Source organism: Grammomys surdaster, unplaced genomic scaffold, assembly GCF_004785775.1.
Source record: "Grammomys surdaster isolate TR1022 unplaced genomic scaffold, NIH_TR_1.0 125896, whole genome shotgun sequence".
NCBI classification, from domain to species: domain Eukaryota; kingdom Metazoa; phylum Chordata; class Mammalia; order Rodentia; family Muridae; genus Grammomys; species Grammomys surdaster.
The window spans coordinates 1,308,646-1,323,348 of record NW_021620720.1 but is presented as its reverse complement, the minus strand read 5'-3'; the positions used below and the strand labels follow the sequence as shown (position 1 = coordinate 1,323,348).

The following is a 14,703-nucleotide window of genomic DNA, read 5'->3' as shown; positions in this document are numbered from 1 at the left end:
CCAGTAGCAGTCATGTGCAGGTGACATGGTTCTCTGGGCTTGTTGCCAAGCCTGACAACCTGAGTACAATCCTTGGAACTCACATGGTGGAAGAGGAGCCAACTTCCGTAAATAGTCGACTGACCTCCATATGCACAGTGGTACACATGTCCACACATACATATGCACACACACAAAATAAAAAGGCCATCTCATTGGTATTCCTTGGTTTCTTGAGAGAACACCTTATACAAAACCAGCGTATATATTGTGTAGGGAGTTGTCAGCATTGGTGAATATATGGTGTGCTTGATGTGTGTTGATGGCCAGAAGTTGTTGGTAGTTTTTTCTGTGTATTTTTTGAGACAGGTTCTCTCTATGTAGTCCTGACTGTCCTAGAACTTGCTGTATGGACCATCACACTGGCTTGATATCCTGCCTCTGCTTCTCTTGTCACATCCCATGTGACTGACTACCCCGGTAATGACTGAAATTAGGTCAATCTGTATAGTGTTTGCCTTTTTCAGAAAAGAGACGGAATAGTGTCTAGTTGATCTCAAGTAGCCTAACACGCTAGTGAGTAACCCATGCTAAGACCTTGCATTGTGCTTGGTTTTGTTTATAGTCCAGGTTGGTTTCACGGTGGATGGCAACAATTCTTGCTAGAGCATTCCGAAGTCTGGGTGTAAATGCCTAAATTAGCTAAAACTCTGTATCTTACTATGATCTTTTACGTAACAATCAGATGCTATCTACTTCTCACCATTCCTCTGGTAGTGAAATTGGACTGATTAATATATCTCAGCAGAAAAAAAATTTTTTTTTTTTTTGCAGCTTGCAATTTTCATGCATGCTGGGATTGAGATGTGTGCCTCTATGCCCATTATCACTGTTCTTTTTAGACGGGGGTCTCTGAGTGAACCCGAAACTCACTGGTTTGGCTAGACGGGATGGCCAGTGTGCTTCAGGGATCTGTTGGTCTTCCTATCCCCTGTGCTGGGGTTACAGACATGTGACACTCTGCCTAGGTTTTTACAGATTCTGAGGCTCCAAGCTCAGGTCTTCATATTCGCATGTAGATACTTTATCAACTGAGTCTCCTCCATTTATAAATCTATCTTTCACACAGGCCCTGCAAGACAACTTTGAAGAGATGACATACACAAGACTTAGTTTAGCTTGTATAACTAACCCTAGCCCTTGTCCCCCCTTAAGAATCAGATTCTTCTTCCTCCTCTTCCTCCTCCTCCTCTTCCATAGGGCTCCTGGTACTCAGCTTCAGTGTGGTCTGATTGATTGACGCTTCATTGTCTACATGCAGCGACATCTGTGTGAAATCACAGCGTTAGGATTATAGCGAAAGAGCCCAGCCACAAACAGCAAATTCTTTACAATCAAATCTCATTTATGGGTCTGCATTAAAGTACTTGTTGCATGCCAAGGCAATGGTGGCACACACCTCTAATCCCAGCACTCAGGAGGCAGAAGCAGGCGAATCCCTGTGATTTCAAGGCCAGCCTGGTCTACAAAGTGAGTTCCAGGACAGCCAGGGATACACAGAGAAACCCTGTCTAGAAAAACCAACCAAACAAACAAACGAGTACTTATTTCTTTTCAAAAAAGATCCAAGTTTGAGTCCTAACATCCATGCTGGATAGCTCACAAGCCCCAACTCTAGAGTATCTGATACTTCCATGGATACTAGCATGCATTCACACACACCTATAAAAATATCTTTAAAGTTAAAAAAAAGTTCAATTTTAGGTTCATATTTGTATGACCGAAAGAACACTTTCCTGTTTCTTGTTTCTCCCATTTCTGAAAGGGGGTAAGAGTAAATGCTTCATGTTTACTAAAATGTTAACTGACCTATCACGTTCTTTTACAAACCCATCAACGAAGTAAATTGTGTAGACGACACAGCTTATAAAGAATTCTCAAAACGTGGGATATTTAGGAAGAATGTATTGGCTTTGTTGAAAGCATTTTGTAAGAGTCAGTAGGGTAATACCTGCAGCTCATCCCACACCCACAGAGTGGCAACCATGACATATTCCTAAAGAGAGCAGAGTTTCTACATAGGATACGAGCACACATGCCTGTAATTCCAGGCAGAGGGAAGAACATCAGAAGGTCAGCCTGGGTACAAAAGACACTGCTTCAAAACGAACCCCACCACCTACCTCTACCACAACAACCACTGCTAGTTTCTTGGGGCTCATTTGAGTAACTGGAAAGGATGGAGTAATTTGAAGTCTGGGCAGGCTGGGCATATTGATGTACACGAGAAGAGTAGAGGATGCCTAGATTTGACAAAGTATAAAAGACAAGCTATTGCCTGGATGGTTAATGTAGATTAGCTAATTACTGAACTACAAATTATGAGGGGCTGAAGATGAAGCTCACTGGTAGGGTGCTTGCTTATCTTGTATGAGGTCCTAGGTTCAATGCACAGTAAATTCACCCACGCCCCCAATTATTTGAATGGTACTTTCCAGAGTTCTTCGGATTTGGTAATAAAATGTGCCATACAGCATTTGCTTGCCCAAGGAGCTAGGGCACAATGGGTCTACATTCTATCTGGAAGTCTGTACTTGACTAAACTTACATCACATAACTGTTCAGGTGCTGGCTGAGAAGACAGTGTCTCAGTCCTTCCTCGAGAACTTATCATTGATTGAAGGGCCAACTCTTCAACCTAGGAAAGAAAAGTCAAAGACATTTCACTGAGTACTCGGCTGGGCTACCGTATAGAGTAAATTCCACTAGATACAGTGTTGGTTAGCATCATGAGAAAGAACTGCTTATAATCCCTGAACTGCTTTAGAAGGGCATGGGGAGCTTGACCTTCTGGCTTTTTTCTTTCCCCAAGACGGGGTCTTACTTTGTAACGCTGGCTATCCTACACCTTGATAAGTAGATCAAGTTGGTCTTGAGTTTACAGATATCTACCTGCCTCTGCCTCTGAAGTGCTGGGATTAAAGGCATGTGCCACTATGCGGAGGTTAGAAATGTAGAAGGCAAGGGGATCATAAGTTTAAAGCTAAGCTGAGCTACACATTAGGTTCAACGAATGTCTGTGTTACACAGGGGAGACTACTTCTCCCCCTCCCTTACCCTCACCCCAGGAGACAGCTGGTTCCACAGACACAGACGGATGTCCCAAGCTTGAGCCTGTCTACTCAATTAATGAGAAAGTGAAAAGCAGAGGATAAAAAAATGCCCGTGCTTCCTGGAGCACCAGGGTACCTGCCTTTGGGAGGTCATCTTCAACACACAATCATTAGGTGCTTGTAAGAGGTACTGTTGTAATAAGTTTGTGCCGTTATAAACGCCCCGAGAAAAGCTGCATATCGTTTTCTATACAAGTATACAAGTTCAGTGTATAAAGGGCTCCAGTAATCCTCGTGTCACTTACATTTAAAGATCTTGCTGAGCAGGGCTTACCATGATCATTTCACAGGGGCCAAACTACCCCTATGTCTAGGACGTGATCAAGGTGGACCTAAATCTGCATTCGAGTCGGTTCCCAGGAGGGTTCCTGGGAACGCTATGGGACAAGTTTCTTTCCCAGTCCTCATTCGCACCGCAGGCGGATCTAAGAGTTAACACAAGCTCGACAACATTGAACCCTTCCTGGTAGCATTTAAACAGTATTAACCAGCAGCTGCAGCGTGAGCCGGCGGGCCGGGCTGGGGTGGATGTGGGCTCGGAAGCTAAACCTGCTCAACACCTAGCGGACCGAGCTCTATCGCCGCGCTCGCCAGACGCTCACGAGGGGCTAGAACTGGAGGGCTGCACGCTCACCTTGAGGCGGTTCAGCTGGTCGTGCAGGGCCGCCTTCAGACGCAGCAGGGTCTCCTCCTCCTTGCGGAGCTCCTGCAGCCGACTCAACATCCCCTTCCACCTTCTTAGGGCGCTGCTTTCTGCCGGGCGCGTGGTGATGACGTCACTTCCACTACCGAAATCAGCGAGGCCCCGCCTGCTGGTTTTCTTACAGCGTTTGCTACCAAGAATCTGAAGACAAAGTGCAATCCCCAAAAGTGTGGAGATTCTTCAGTAATCTCTCAGTAAAACCTGGTTAACTCGTTTCACAGGCTTCAGAACAGCACTCATTCATCTTAGCACTTTTTTTTTTTTTAAAGATTTATTTATTTATGAGTACACTGTCGCTGTCTTCGGACACACCAGAATAGGGCATCCAATCTCATTACAGATGGTTGTGAGCCACCATGTGGTTGCTGGGATTTGAACTCAGGACCTCTGGAAGAGCAGTCAGTGCTCTTAACCGCTGAGCCATCTCAGCACTTTTAACGTGCTTTTCCAAGTGACTTTACACTCTGCAAAGGCAGAGTATACACTTTTGCAGGCAGGAACCAGTAATCCCACCAAATACTTAAGCTTAGTTGGGACAGGAATGCTACTAAGCTTAAGGAACTCCTCATTTCCGGTAGAGAAGTATTTCTCTACCCACATTCATCTGCTAGTAATTTCGACCAAATCAAGGTAACAGGAAATGAAGGCAATTCTAGGATGAGCAGATTTATTTGTAAATACCATGTAAGCACCGCCCCACCGTGGACACAGCAGCCATAACTGTGGTAGGCACACCGACGTTCCCTTTTACCATCACGCCCTCTAGTGGTTACTGTAATTACACAGTACTCATACATAGGATTTGGCCCCTAGCTGGTCCTGACTTGTTTCTCCTGTCCAACACATTGATACCAAATATTAATAGATTTCATTGTAAGTTAGGCTATTCCAAATTCATTTTATAGCAGACTACCATGTGCAGCAAATCAGCCTAGAGAATGAAATTTTATTATTTTGTTCTGAAGTCCTAATGACCTAAGTTCCACCATGAAACCCCACATCGTCCCACTCATTCTGACAAAGGTTAATTTAAAAGAGCTGGGAAACACCACAATCAAGACTCACACAACGGTTTCTCACTGTATCTTTGATTTATTCAAATAGGCTGTCTCTGTTTGCTCTCTGGGATTTAACAGATTTTAATAGTTTATGCAGCAGGCTTTTTTTCTTCTGTGGTAGGTTTCTTCTCTGCTGGTTTCTTGGTAACCACCTTTTTCCCTGCAGGCTTCTTCGGTTTCTTGGCATCCACCGGCTTCTTTCCTTTCTTGTCTGCTGCAGGCTTCTTCTCTGCTACCACCTTCTCGGGTTTAGCTGCCTGGGCAGCAGCTGCCGCTTCCAGTTTTTTCACCCGAAGTTTGTGCTGCAACAAAAACCAGTAGGAAATTAAGAAACCACTTATTCAATGGAGCGTAGTGGTTCACATCCTTAACCCAGTACTTGGGGAGGTAGAAGTGGATCTGTCTGTAGGAGGGCAGCCTGGTCTTCATAGTGAGTTCCTGTCTTAGGAGAGGGAGCAATCAAATCTTGTAAGAAAAATTGGCATAGCTGACTCACATTTCTGGCCTGGCGAAGAATGGTATTCCTGCGCATAGTCTTTGCGTAAGGGTTCAGCTTCAACATGATTCTCAGATTCTTCAGTGGATTCTTCTTCAAGACTCTACGATGAATCTTCTTACTGTCAAGAGGTAGCATTCATTAATTAACATGTATCCCTTTAAAAGTCAAGAGAGGTTGTATGAAGTTATATTCAAGTTTCAAAACTTTACCGTGGTGCTCGGAGAGCTCTTTGGATCTCTGGGCTTTTCAAGATTCTGCTAAGGTCTGTGTTCATCATCTTGTGCATGGGAAGGCTGGGGAAAACAAAAACCAAACAATCCTGTAAGAGATGTCCCTTTCACTTTTTAAATGAACATAAAGCATTAAAAACTAATTTAAATTTTTCTTGACTCTCCAGATACAGAATAAACCTTCACATTTTCATTTAATAATCACAGGTGAGACATTACTCCAAACAATGGAAAATATACACCAAAACCTAATGCAGACCCTAAGGAGAACATAAATGTACACACCAGTTACTGATGAGCAATAAATATGGGGAAACTCACTTATAGTTACTCTTGAGGGAAGCAGCCTTACGCCAAGTGCCATACAGCTCATCCAACTTCCGGAAAGCACTTTCAGTCCAAATGCAGAAGCGCCCCACATGCCCACCAGGAGCAAGTCTCAGAATGTTCAGCTTGTTTACATTGAGGAGAGTAATACCTTGAAGGGGAAAGAAGAATGAGCAAGCCTCTATTCACTCAGCAGGAGAAATACAGTTCCTGTGGTTCACTGAGCTACCCAGGGCACGGAAGAGCTCAGGCCAGCAGGGAGGATGGAACTCACTCATACAGGAATCAGAGCTTCCACAAAATCATGTGATTTCAGAAACACGGACCATGAAGTGGAATTTCATCATAACCACAGCTGAGTGAGCTTGCACAGAAAAGGCAGTTAAAACATGTGTAAGAATTTACCAGGGATGTTTCTGAAGGCCTTGATGATACCATTATCTTCGTTATAGATGATGCAGGGTCCCCTGCGCTGGATCCGCCGTCGGTTTCTCATTTTGCCCTTGCCAGCTCTCATTCTCTGAGAGGCATAGACCTATAGAGTGAGGAGCTTTAGTATCACTCATCAAGATAAGATTTCCATATCTTCAATCTTAGTAAAACAAAAATGTCTCAACAGAAAAAGGAACTTTCAGCCACATCTGATGCTATTTGGTCCCTGAAATTCACAACTTATTGTTACTATTTCACATCTCAAATCCCAGGTAACTAAAGCTATGAGTTGCTCAGCAATAATTTTCGTCAACCTTCTGATTCAGTTTACTGACAGCAGGCAACTGTCACTGAAAACAGAGTAAGACGCAAATTACAACATCACTGCAAGCAGATCAAGCCCTTTCTGTAAGAAAAAAAAATTGGCAGCAAAAATAAGACTCCTCCCATGCTGTCTTTTTAGACGTACACAAACGAATACTTACAGTACACACCTTCCTTAATCTAAGTACCACAAAACACATCTACATTAGAGATAGGTTATCTATAGAGTACTTGGTTAACCCAACAAACCCCTATCTTTGGATCTTTGAAAGTTTTCTACAATCAATATTCAATAAAAACTTTAGCCCACTCTCCCATTAAACCTCAACTAATCCTTTGAATCCAAATCTGACAACAGTATGGAAGATCAGACCTCAGTGTGTATGGTGAACCTACCTTTTTGATGTCATTCCAAGCTTTAAGTTTCTTAAGCAGCTGAACAGCCTCCTTGGTCTTCTTGTAACCTTCAACTTTATCTTCAACCACCAAAGGCAGTTCAGGAACTTCCTCAATACGATGACCTAACAAAACCAATGTAACATTTAACAGCCAAGTCTCACCTCTCTCCCTGGAGACACTGTGCCAGAACTCTAGAGTCACTGTCTCTGCTTCCAGGGGCAGAAGTCTCAACTGTTTACCCCTCACCCCAAAATGAAACATCACGAAATCTTCGTCAGATCAGAATCTCCACTAATATCATGTGTTTCAGAAACACGGACCATTAAGTGGAATTTCATCATTTTGACAAGTAAAAACACGGTAAGAAGTTGACAGGCACTACAATCAAAGGCTTACTATATTGATGTGTGCAGAAATGGCTCTAGGAGACAGACATAGATACAATTCACAGAAGCAATTTACTTAGGTGCAGTTAAACTAAATGTCAAAGCATCAGACCTTTAGACATCACCAAAGCTGGTAAGGCCGAGGCAGCCAGGGCAGAACAGATGGCATATCGTTTTTGGGTTGTGTTCACTCTGCGGTGCCAACGCCGCCAGGTTTTGGTTGGTGCAAACATGCGGCCCCCACGACACATCTGTTTTCTTTGTCAAGAATTAACTTTTTTTCAAATTTAAAAATTAACAAGGTTATTACTTGCTCAGTAACAATATTCGTCAACCTTCTGAACCAGCTTACTGACAGCAGGCAACTGTCGCTGTGAACAGAGTAAGACGCAAATTACGACATCACTGCAAGCACCCCCTAACAGTTCCATATTGTCTAGAGATGTTTACTGGACATACTAGTAGTTTTAAACATGATTCAAATATTAACTAGTATTAATACAAGCCTTAAGTCCACTTGTTCAATTGCCAAGAACCCTAATAAAGGATACATTTCCAAAGGCACCCTGGCCAGAACGGTGGGTCCCGCCACCTCGAACTCTGGGAATTCGAGCCACGGCCCGGCCAGTACCCCAAGACTCAGCACTGGTCTGATGACCTAAAATTGGCAAAGACAAACAGTTTAGGTACTAACTCACACCAAACCCATGACTTAAAACATATGCATGATAGGCAGCATCAGAATAGCCAAGGAAAATCATGTAGTTCAGAAACACGGACCAATGGAATCTCATCATTTACTGCAAAGAAGCCCTCAAAGTATATACTCGCGATGACTGTAAATCCATACCTGCTAATTCACTGACGGCATAGGGCTGTCGGTTGTTTTTCCTTAAGTTGGTGTGAACGAAGTTCACAATATCCGGTCGAATGGGAGCTTTGAACACAGCTGGCAAAGTGACATTCTTGCCAGATGACTCCCCCTTTTCAGAGTACACCGATATGAGGGGACGGGCACAAGCCTGGGAAGAAATGAAAAACGTAACTGAAACAGAGAAAGTACCATCTCCTGCATTTGAAGCCTAGATTTTAAAGCCCACATCCTTAATACTTGAAAACAGATATAGAACTATCTGGAGAACTGGGGACCAGAAAGGCAGTTATTAACAGTGTGTTCAAGAACCAGCACACGAAATACAGAAAATGGCAATAGAACCACATCATGTTGTATTCATGGGCTGACTTGAGAAAGACCAAAAGAGTACTTATATTGACAACACTGGTGGCAAACTCTTCCTATCACTAAATGACAAGAGATTGATTTATGTTGACAAATATGTAACAATCACAAGACTGAGCCATTGGCTGAGGTTATACATGCCACTCTGTGGAAGCAGACTGAGGTCAGTATGGCCTTGCAGGAGACCCCAAATTCAAGAAACACAAATTAAAACACCAGCGAATATATTTACAATTTCAACAGCTTTACAGAGAAAGAATACCCACAACCTTAAAAATCTGACAATTTTAAAGACAAATGTAAAACAATAAAAACAATGTTTGAAGACACTATTCAATGAGACCATTAAACTCTACCCTCAGCAACTTCACCAAACCTCAGTTGTCAAAGTCTTCAGACCCCTTCTCAAACTCAGAAACGTTTTGATAGTTCAACTCTGCAAAGACTCTTTCTTACCTGAGGATACCACCCGCACTGATCTGTGCCCTATCTCCCACGTGTTCTTCCAGATTCCAGACCATCTCTTTTTCTACCACTTCTCCCTTACAGTTATTACACCAATAGGAACACCTAGCTAGTCAATTTTTAACGATGAATCTCAGACCTGTCTCCAAATCCTAACCTACTGTGGTCAGACAAATCTTAACCCATCTACTATGTAAAAGACAGATCAAGATTTGTGGAAAAACAACATACTACATCCTGTGAACTGTCTTGAGGTTCAAAAGTCTAGATTACATCAATAAAGTAACAAAAACCTATTTTTCCAGAAACTATTCCAAAGAGGTATAGCCAATCTTTCTGTAAAGCATGAATACAGATTTCCTTCTAGCCCTTTCCTTTGAAGATGCATATACAAATTCACTGGACCGAAAGCACATGACCCGCCAAGGCCTGCCTGGGCCGAGTTGTCATCGGACGACCCCGAACCCCTGACAAGTCTCGGGCACCCAAGAGCTCGGCTTCCAGGAGCCTTGTTTCCGTAGAAGTAAAGAACGCGATGATCCCGAAAGTTCCTCTGCCATCCGCCCTGCGCTGCTGCCCACGTTGCCTCTAAGATGGCTGCCGCAGCGCCCACAACTCAGCTCCGGCCAGAAAAGCTGCTAGATGCCCTTTCCCTCGTCTCCTCGCTACAGATCCCACGTCCTGAGCTTTCACCCTCCTCCATAGGGCACAGAAACCAGGGAGAAGTCCAGGGTAGAAGACCTCCACTCACCATGACGGGGAGAGGAGAAAGCCACGCTCCTCTCTACCCGGCTGCTCCGACAGGAAAAGGAAAGACTTATCACTCATACTCTATATATCCTTCCACTCGTCTCCCGCATCCCGCCCCCTTATGGAAAACAACTTAGAGACACAAGCTCTCTCTCTTTGCCACACCGAAAAATTTCAGAACGGGATATTATCATGTGAAGTGTGTTTAAATTACGTATACGTTCTTTTTTAAAGTTAAAAACAGTGATCGGAAAAGAGGAACTCCTTTTCGCGGAGTGATTCGTAACTCGTCACAACTCTCGCGAGGATTGTCTTCTCGCCTCATCCCGCCCACCCCTCCATCATAACATCTCTTTTAATCCATTTTCCCCCCCCAGCAGGAACGGGATGCTTTTGGGATAGTAAATTGAAGGGACGTTCTACTAAATTAAAACAACGTGTTAGCATTGAGTACACACAGAACTTAAGGTGTGAAATAGTTCCGGCGGGGCGGGGTCATGGCCTCTGACGTCAGCGTCCGGGCGCGCAGTTCAGTTTAGCTTCTCCGCAATGGACCCGTGCCACGGCGGGATGTGGGCGCGTATGAACCGCGCGGCTGAGGAGTTTTATGCTCGTCTTCTGCAGTGAGTTGTGGTTGGGGAATGGGATGGCCCTTGCCCCTCCGGGGTACTTCGCTGTATTTTCGCTGGTGCCGTTTGCCACAGCTGAAGCTTCTGCCCCTGCCGGCTCTCCTGATCTGGGCTATGTGAGGCAGGTCTCTGCTGTGCAGTGGGTTGGACCCTGAGGAGGCCTAGGCTACAGAAAAACATCAGTACTTACCCATGGGAGGCGGGATGACAGGTCAGTTTAAGCATCCTGCTGATGTACACGCTTCTAAGGAGAGGCTCCTGGGATACAGAGGGCTAGATGTCATCCGGCCTCAAGCTTTGACTCCTATGAAACGTACAGAATCGAGCCTCCTGATGCTGAGGTTAGAGGCGATAGCCATGCCACAGTTCTCCCCTTAGTGAAATGTTGCTGCAAGAGGATTTTGTCACTTTCTGCATCCTCTGTGAAAAGCTAAGTCAGTGAATCACATCAGAATCACCCCAGAGGGTTGCCAGAACGAACACACATTGACGGGCTCAGCTGTGTTCCCTTCTCGCCTCTGAGGTTACATGCTCAGCCCAACCCCTCTAGTTAAAATAGCAAATCTCTCCTCCCTCCCCTCTCTTTAAAAAAAGTCCAAAACTTTTTTTTTTTTCTCTTCAAGACAGGGTTTCCCTTTTTAGCCCTCACTGGAACTCTGTAAATCAGGCTGGCCTCAAACTCACTGAGATCTGTCTGTCTCTGCCTCCCAAGTGCTGGAATTAAAAGGCTTACACTGCCACTCCCTGGCTAAAAGCTTTTTTAAATGATACTTAAATTTATACTAGAGGCTTTTATCTTTTTAGTTTTGTTTTTTGAACAGGTTCCCAATGGCACAGCCCGAGTTGCCCTGGAGCTTGTCAGATTCCTCCTTCAGCATCTCAGATGTTGATTTGGAGGTGTATTCCATCTCTAGTAGATTTTTGCATTTTTATTTTTGTTTGTTTTTAAATTAATGACTCTGAAGGATGGCTCAGGTGCTAAGAGCACTTACTGATCTTCCAGAGGACCAGAACTTGGTTGCCAGAGCCCACAACGGGCGTCATAGTCACCTGTAACTCCAGCTCCAGAGCAGTGCCCTCTTGGGTACTTACTTGCACTTACACATTCATTACGCACGACCCTTACATGTATACACACACACATAATCAAAAACATTTGTTTATATTTATTTAATGTGTATGTTTTGCCTGCGTGTTTGCACGTGGGCTGGTTCATGCCTGGTGCCTGCAGAAGTCAGAAACCACGTCAGATACCACGGAACTGGAGTGTTAGAGGTAAGGTTATAAGCCATCATGTGGGTGCTGGGATCTGAACTCAGGTCCTCTGCAGGAGCAACAGTGCTTTAACCCTGAGCCATCTCTCTAGATAACCTCCCCCAGAATTGTTCTGAGGCAGCGTGTCACTATGTATCCCTGGCTAGCCTGGAACTCAGATCTTCCTGCTTTTGCTGGGATCACAGCGTCCCCCACCCCCACCCTCCATGCCCACACTCCTTTATCTTTCCTTAATCTAATTGTTTTCCTTTCTGTGGCCGGTCCTTGGTGCGGTCCTTAGTGTGGTAAGGGCTAAGCTTTCTCCACTGATATGTAAATAAAAGTACTAGCTGGTCTCTGAGTTCCAATAATAAGGGAGATCCTGCAGCTCTGTTTTTCACACTTGGTTCTGCATTTCAGGGAATTTAATGAAGAAAAGAAAGGAGTCTGTAAAGACCCGTTTGTCTATGAGGTATGAGCAATTTACTTGGGTTTAAACACGATGACCCTAAAATCGTAGGGTTTTTTTAATCAAGTTTTTTGAAATTACATATGATAACTTTTACCCTTTTAGGAGATAGTTCTATGATTTTTTAGAAATACCTTCAGGAGTGCAGCCATACCTGTTGTCAAAGTGTAGACAATTTCCTGTGGAGATTATTTCCTGTCTAAAACTGTCCCCACGTCCCTTTGATATGCATTTCGTATGTCTCAAGTACCTGCAGCTGCTGCTGATTTGTTCTCTCTCTCTGTAGTTTTGCCATTTCCTGGGTGTCGGTCAATAAAATAGATGGTTTCTTGGCTTTGGCTTTCTTTTTCTTTCTTCCTTTTCTGTTTGAAACAGGTTCCCCCTATGTAGCCTTGGCTTTCATGGAGCTCAGTTTTTAGACTAGGCTGACCTTGAGCTTAAGAGATCTACCTGCTTTGGCAACCTGAGTGCTGAGATTAAAGACATATGTTACCATTCCTGGATCAGCATAAACTTTTTAAATGAATATATGCATTTGAGATTCATCCTGTTGCTATGTTTCAGTAAAGACACTTGAGTGGTTCTCAGATTTTACAAATATGAATAAGGTTGCTTATAGATTTACTAAGAATCTTGGGTGGGTGTGGAGCCATCCAGCTTTAACCCTAACGCTCAGGAGGCAGAGGCAGGCAGATTTCTTCACTTTGAGGTCAGCCTCCTCTGCAGAACTAGTTTTAGGACAGCCAGGGCTACACCAGGAAACTCTTGTCTTGAAAAAAAAAAATCTGCTATGTGTTAAATTCCTCGTAGTTGGGAAGATAACCTGTATCTGTGAAACATGGAACCAATAAATTATTAAAAACCAGGCTAGGGACTGGAGAGACGGCTCCACAATTAAAAGCACTTGTTGCTCTTGCTGGTTGCTGCTCAGTTCCCAGCACCAACATGGTAGCTCACAGCTGTCTTTTAGTCCCAGTCCCAGGGAATCTGATGCCCTCTATGGCCTCTGACAGCACCAGGCACACACATGTTGCAGACATACATGCAGGCAAAACACACATAAAGTAATAAATAATCTAAATTTAAAAAAAAACAAGGAAGGAGAAATAATTATTAATGAAGATTAATGACTGTACGTATCTACACTTATATAGATGCGTGGGTAGAATATTTACAAAACTCAAAATCACCAGGAATGGCAAAAACTGATAGAAAAGACAAAGGACATGAGTCAAGCACAAGTGAGTTCCCTTTCACTAAGCAAAGTCAACAATCTCGCACAGCCCCATGGAGTCTGCCCTCTCTGCATTCTTCCTGCTTGGGATCCACATTCGTTTCCTACAGCTGAATAGAAAGGCTTACAGTTAGGCAGCTTCAGGTTCAAGTTGATCTCGCACAGTTCTGGAGACTAGAGGTGTGAAATGACGGTACAGGCAGGTTGTGTTCCCGCAGAAAGCTTCAGAAAACAACCCTTCCTGGATTCTTCCTGACTTGTGGTTTCTAGTAGTCTTGGTGTTGCCCGAAGGCAACCTGGCCTTCTCCCTTGTGTCTATTGTCTGTAAGAATAGCAGTCATTGAGCCTGATCCCACTCCCCAATGCAGTTAATTTCAGCTTGACTTGATTATATTTGCATACAAGGTCACATTCACAAGAATTGAGGTTAGTGCTTCAGGGTATCTTTAAAAGACACACTGCAGCGAACAATAAATGAAACTTGAGAGCTAGGTTAACAAAACCCTTGGTTCTCTGAACTAGTGTCTATAGGTGTCTTTGGCTACTTTGTGGGTTCTTTCTTCCACCCTTTCAAACCCCTAATTCCAGATAAGAGGAAAAAAAAAAGGATAGAGAGGAAAGGAAAGCGATCCCTGAATAAAGTCAGGTTGGAAAGGGGAGGACATTATTATTAGACTACTTCCTGATGATTTGGGGCATTGAGTTCCTTGGGGTAAGTTTGATATTCATCATCAGGATATCTAATTTCTTCTTGTACTGATGATGAAAATATTCATTGTGTTAACTGGATTTTCCGACATATTCAAAGGGCAGTTTGATCGTACCAGTATGATTTTAGGTATTCAATTTAAGAAAGTAATTCATGGATGTTTACTGTCTATTGTTTTAGTACAACACTTAACTGGAAACAACCAAAAAATAACATTTACAGAATTGCTATACACCAGCTGTGGTCTTAGGTATCCACAGACCCTTAACAACAGGGAAAGCAGTTCATGACGTGAGCCATTAGAACATGTCAAAACCCACACAAAGGTGGAAGGCGGGAGTAGCTCCTGCGTGCTGCCCTAGACCTCCACATGTGTGCCCAGGACATATACACAGTCACACACACACATAAACCTCCACATGTGTGCCCAGGACATATACACA

At 43.7% G+C, this 14,703-nt stretch overlaps 2 protein-coding genes and 5 non-coding genes across 8 annotated transcripts; all 7 read right to left on the bottom strand.

The window, feature by feature from the left end:
* Positions 1-191: 191 nt before the first annotated feature.
* Positions 192-3,901, bottom strand: Snapc5 (small nuclear RNA activating complex polypeptide 5). Of its 2 annotated transcripts, XM_028752403.1 has the most exons (4): positions 3,787-3,890; positions 2,588-2,677; positions 2,163-2,282; positions 192-1,306 (listed from the first exon to the last, which is right to left on the bottom strand). In XM_028752403.1, the coding sequence occupies exons 1-4, from the start codon at positions 3,874-3,876 to the stop codon at positions 1,190-1,192; spliced, it is 417 nt and encodes a 138-aa protein (XP_028608236.1). In that variant the 5' UTR covers positions 3,877-3,890; the 3' UTR covers positions 192-1,189. The 2 variants fall into 2 exon arrangements, with proteins under 2 accessions (XP_028608236.1, XP_028608237.1); XM_028752404.1 differs by lacking the exon at positions 2,163-2,282 and having other exon boundaries at positions 3,787-3,901.
* A 1,026-nt stretch (positions 3,902-4,927) lies between these two features.
* On the bottom strand, positions 4,928-10,031 carry Rpl4 (ribosomal protein L4). The gene is made up of 10 exons (XM_028752342.1): positions 9,967-10,031; positions 8,361-8,532; positions 8,062-8,168; positions 7,623-7,761; positions 7,122-7,246; positions 6,375-6,504; positions 5,964-6,120; positions 5,622-5,705; positions 5,410-5,530; positions 4,928-5,215 (listed from the first exon to the last, which is right to left on the bottom strand). The coding sequence occupies exons 1-10, from the start codon at positions 9,967-9,969 to the stop codon at positions 5,003-5,005; spliced, it is 1,251 nt and encodes a 416-aa protein (XP_028608175.1). The 5' UTR covers positions 9,970-10,031; the 3' UTR covers positions 4,928-5,002.
* LOC114608428 lies at positions 6,251-6,321 on the bottom strand. The gene has a single exon (XR_003709361.1). It is a non-coding gene; the product is annotated as a small nucleolar RNA SNORD18 (small nucleolar RNA).
* On the bottom strand, positions 6,692-6,790 carry LOC114608431. The gene has a single exon (XR_003709364.1). It is a non-coding gene; the product is annotated as a small nucleolar RNA SNORD16 (small nucleolar RNA).
* Positions 7,400-7,470, bottom strand: LOC114608427. Its single transcript, XR_003709360.1, has one exon. It is a non-coding gene; the product is annotated as a small nucleolar RNA SNORD18 (small nucleolar RNA).
* LOC114608430 lies at positions 7,822-7,920 on the bottom strand. The gene has a single exon (XR_003709363.1). It is a non-coding gene; the product is annotated as a small nucleolar RNA SNORD16 (small nucleolar RNA).
* Positions 8,245-8,312, bottom strand: LOC114608429. The gene has a single exon (XR_003709362.1). It is a non-coding gene; the product is annotated as a small nucleolar RNA SNORD18 (small nucleolar RNA).
* Positions 10,032-14,703: the final 4,672 nt, after the last annotated feature.

What these genes read in the sequence shown, in the direction of transcription:
- Snapc5 (XM_028752403.1), bottom strand. Translation starts at nt 3,876, where the DNA reads ATGTTGAGTCGGCTGCAGGAGCTCCGCAAGGAGGAGGAGACCCTGCTG. An exon ending in CACCTGAACAGTTATGTGAT is followed by an intron (nt 2,283 to 2,587) that starts GTAAGTTTAGTC and finishes TGTCAAATCTAG; the next exon opens with GCATCCTCTACTCTTCTCGT. An exon ending in CAGTGGTTGTTGTGGTAGAG is followed by an intron (nt 1,307 to 2,162) that starts GTAGGTGGTGGG and finishes GATTTCACACAG; the next exon opens with ATGTCGCTGCATGTAGACAA.
- Rpl4 (XM_028752342.1), bottom strand. An exon ending in AGCTTTGGTGATGTCTAAAG is followed by an intron (nt 7,247 to 7,622) that starts GTCTGATGCTTT and finishes TGGTTTTGTTAG; the next exon opens with GTCATCGTATTGAGGAAGTT. An exon ending in CTTGGAATGACATCAAAAAG is followed by an intron (nt 6,505 to 7,121) that starts GTAGGTTCACCA and finishes CTCACTCTATAG; the next exon opens with GTCTATGCCTCTCAGAGAAT.